General features: G+C 48.9%; 1 protein-coding gene across 1 annotated transcript in view; it reads left to right on the top strand.

The window, feature by feature from the left end:
* LOC107263011 overlaps window positions 1–3,602 on the top strand; it is an 11,395-nt gene that overhangs the window by 5,870 nt on the left and 1,923 nt on the right. Inside the window, exon 3 of the mRNA XM_015729793.2 lies at window positions 678–2,110. Within this exon, the coding sequence (XP_015585279.1) occupies window positions 678–1,648 (971 nt within the window). The 3' untranslated portion in view covers window positions 1,649–2,110. The remainder of the gene's footprint in view (window positions 1–677; window positions 2,111–3,602) is intronic.

The following is a 3,602-nucleotide window of genomic DNA, read 5'->3' as shown; positions in this document are numbered from 1 at the left end:
GGGGGGGGGGGGAGGCGGCGGTAGACAGCCAGAGAGACAGAGACTAATATATATATATGCGTGCGTATGACACGTGGTCTCATAAAGCTTAAATTGGAGCGTGGTTGCGTAGATAAATAGAGTCATGCCTCTTAGGAAAGGTTGCAACACTTTTATTGTTGATATCGGAAGTAGTAGGCGTACTTACACGGAAGCTTATCGAGAATTGCTTCCTCGTACTTGCACCATACGCACGCTGATTTCATTGAGCGCGGTACACAACTGGCTATTTCGTTTTCGCGAATATAGAGGCGTACCATCGCGATCCATAGGAGCCCACAAGCAGATATTTGAAAAAAAGGTTGGTACGGTGAAGTTGCAAAGCCTGAGCGTTACTTTTCCTGAAATCGGGCACTTTGAAATTATCATTTTGAATGGTTTGAGATACCGGGACGATGCAGTAGCGGCTCAAAGGCATTCGACGTGCACGATGTACTCTTTAATATCAGATATCCGAAGGAAACGTGTTAGTCGTCCGTCCTCGGGATATACCTTCGTGATAAAGGGATGAAAATGAGAATAACGAGATTTAATATTTACGACAAGTACGATAGATAGTTTTTCAAAAACATTTCTCGTAAGTGTGGGAGTGCTCAAGCTGCAATAATCACGTGAAACGTGTTATGTTATTTAATTAGGAGAAGAACTCGACGAGGATAATGGAGGTGGTGCCGAGGAGAGATCCCATCGGACAAGGGATAGGAGCCCATCGACGGGGGACGAAGCTCACGACGAGTTGGCCGATCAGGATGACGTTCCAGAAATCGATGGCGAAGGCGAGGGCTCGGCTCCAACGAGGATCCTTCATTCGTCAGGCGGTGGCAATGGCGGCGGTCAAACCCTGCAGCAGGTCGGTGTTGACGGAAGAGATACCGGAAGCATTAAAAGGAAGAAAAAGACACGAACCGTATTCTCGCGGTCGCAGGTCTTTCAGCTGGAGAGTACCTTCGACATGAAGCGCTACCTCTCGTCCTCGGAGAGGGCTGGCTTGGCAGCCTCGCTGCGTCTCACTGAGACTCAGGTTAAGATATGGTTTCAAAATCGACGAAACAAATGGAAGAGGCAGCTGGCCGCGGAACTCGAGGCGGCAAATATGGCGCACGCGGCTCAGCGTCTCGTTCGCGTTCCTATCCTTTATCACGAGGCGTCGGCAAATAATTCGGCCGGCGTGACTACGGGCGCCGGCTCCGTTGTTGTCTCGGGAGCTGGAGCCGGTCCAGGACACGGGCATGCTCATGCTCACGGTCACAATCCACCTGTTCCCGTTACTCCCTGTGGCAGTACGACGCCCGGTGGAATTGGTGTCGGGCATCCCGGTGTCGTTGCTTCGTCGGGCATAGGACCCCCGGCCCACTCTGGAGCTGCAACGGGGACAACCGGAATCTCACATTCGGTCGGAGTTGCTGTTGGCGTCGGTGTCGGCACGTCGTGCGCATCCACCGTCGGCAGCCAACCGATATTCTACTCGCACCACCATCAACATCACCACCATCATCACCCGCAGCACGTTCAGTCTCACAGTTTGTTGCCTCATCAGGTTCATCCGCAACCGCCCCCCCCGCCGCCGCCGCCGCCGAATCCCCAACCACCCTCCTCCTCCTCGCAATAACCCAACATATTTTCCCTACCACATTCCCGATTTCATGCACTTGCTTCCTCCAATGATTCGTATTGATCTGCAGAATTTAATTGTCTATAATTATTATCGGCAAATAAATGACGAATAAACAAGGTGTCCGAGACGGCGCCCGACTCCAATATTCTTCCCCAATCCAGACTTTCCGATTATCGTAATTTTGTCTTTCGAAACTATCCGTGGAAATTACAGCCTCGTCGCATCGGCTTTTATCATTTCCCCGGTGTTATAATATCGCGTGCTCGCTGACACGAAACGCAACGCGCGACATAAGGCAGCGGCATCGTGCGACTCGTCCCGAGGGATTCGTCACTGACAATTTTGCACAATGGCTCTCCCAATGTCGCTCCACACGCTCCACACACTCCACAGGCTCCTCGTCTGGCATCTTGGTTGACTCGTCCGTCTCCTTCAACCCTTTCAGCTCATCTCTAAGTAAGTAAAGCCGGCGTGCAGAGTATGCATGTGCCGTTGTTGTTGTTGTTGTTGTTCTTGTTGTTGTTGTATAGCACTTCAATCATCGTCAGCCCTTTTTTGCTGCGCTTGTGGCGCGCCGCTACGACACCTCTCCTCGTTCGCCGCTCTGATCTCAAAATATTTCGTCATTTTATCCGAAATTCTCATATCTCGGCCGGCCTATCACGGGATCTTACGTCTCTCGGGACAACTCATTCGTTCATTCGTGTATCACTCTACTATACAATATGTTGTTGAATTGACACATGTTGGATACTATTGGGTGAACCGCGTCGATGTCATTTATTTTAGTTGTTTCTCTCTATTTTTTTTTAACTGCGAGTTTACGTCGTCGCTAAAATCGTTGCAACGCTCCATTCTTGCTGTCTCATTAGTGTGATTCTAATTACAATCCCATGCTTGTTTTCGCTGTTTACTCAGAGCTCAAAGAATTTAACACCGTATTTGCCAGCGATACATTGAATTTTCCGCGTAAATTGGCCAAAAAGTGAGACGAACGCAAATCAGGCGGACTGCAACGCGAAGGTAAGCTTCTTTCGAGCGCAACGCTAGGCGGGCGTATTTCGCATCCATTATATCAGGCGTATTACTCCGTATTCCAACAGTCTATTCGACCTACATATCTATCTAGCAGTGTAAGAGTTGAAACGTTAGATGGAAAAAAGGAAGAAAAAGAAAAAAAGTTCTCTTTTGCACTCGAATTTATTTAATTCTCAAACGAGCCATTCGGATGCTGTTGCGGAATCGGATTGCACGTATACAGCTATTATACTTCGTTTATAATCCCGCCTCTTATTCACAAGTTTAAGTAATTCAATGCGTAAAACGTTTACAACGAAGCGGCGGCCTTACCTGAGTCTCGCCTGTATATTCGGTTGGTATATTCATGGGAGCAGTTGGGTACAGGTATGCAGGTAGGTCGGATCAATAGCTAATGATCGTATTACGAGTAAGTTCGGAAAATCCTCGAGGGACGCCTGCCGCTATCTCAGACTACGAGGCGTGGCCGCTGTAATTGCATCGCAAGTATGACCGTTGGTTTGAAAGTTCGAAAAACTGGTTCGGAAAGCAGACGGTATAACACGAGCCCCGCGACGCATCATCACTCGCCTTTCGATTTATTAGATTAGCGTACATTGCCACGTACTCGATAAGTACCTACAATGACAATATCGCATGTTCTCCTTATACGGATTGGATATATCGACGACGCGCGTACCGCGCGCAGCTATACCACACAATTGATAGGAATAAAGATCAAGCGAAGATCAAGCGAAGAGCGTGCGCGAAGGAGTGTGTGAGAGAGAATGCAACCGCTGCTGCAATCAATGTGGCTGCTGTGCTCGCATCGGAAACAGCTTCCGCACGTAATGCCTTGGTGGTCCGTCTTCTGTCGTCTGATAAATACGACAACCGGAACAGCTGTTGCTTTTATTCATCGAGTGCGGGG

The sequence above is a fragment of the Cephus cinctus genome, unplaced genomic scaffold, assembly GCF_000341935.2.
Source record: "Cephus cinctus unplaced genomic scaffold, Ccin1 Ccin1_scaffold0132, whole genome shotgun sequence".
In the NCBI taxonomy this organism is placed as follows: Eukaryota; Metazoa; Arthropoda; class Insecta; order Hymenoptera; family Cephidae; genus Cephus; species Cephus cinctus.
The sequence above is the reverse complement of the archived record's forward strand: the minus strand, read 5'-3'. Positions and strand labels throughout refer to the sequence as shown.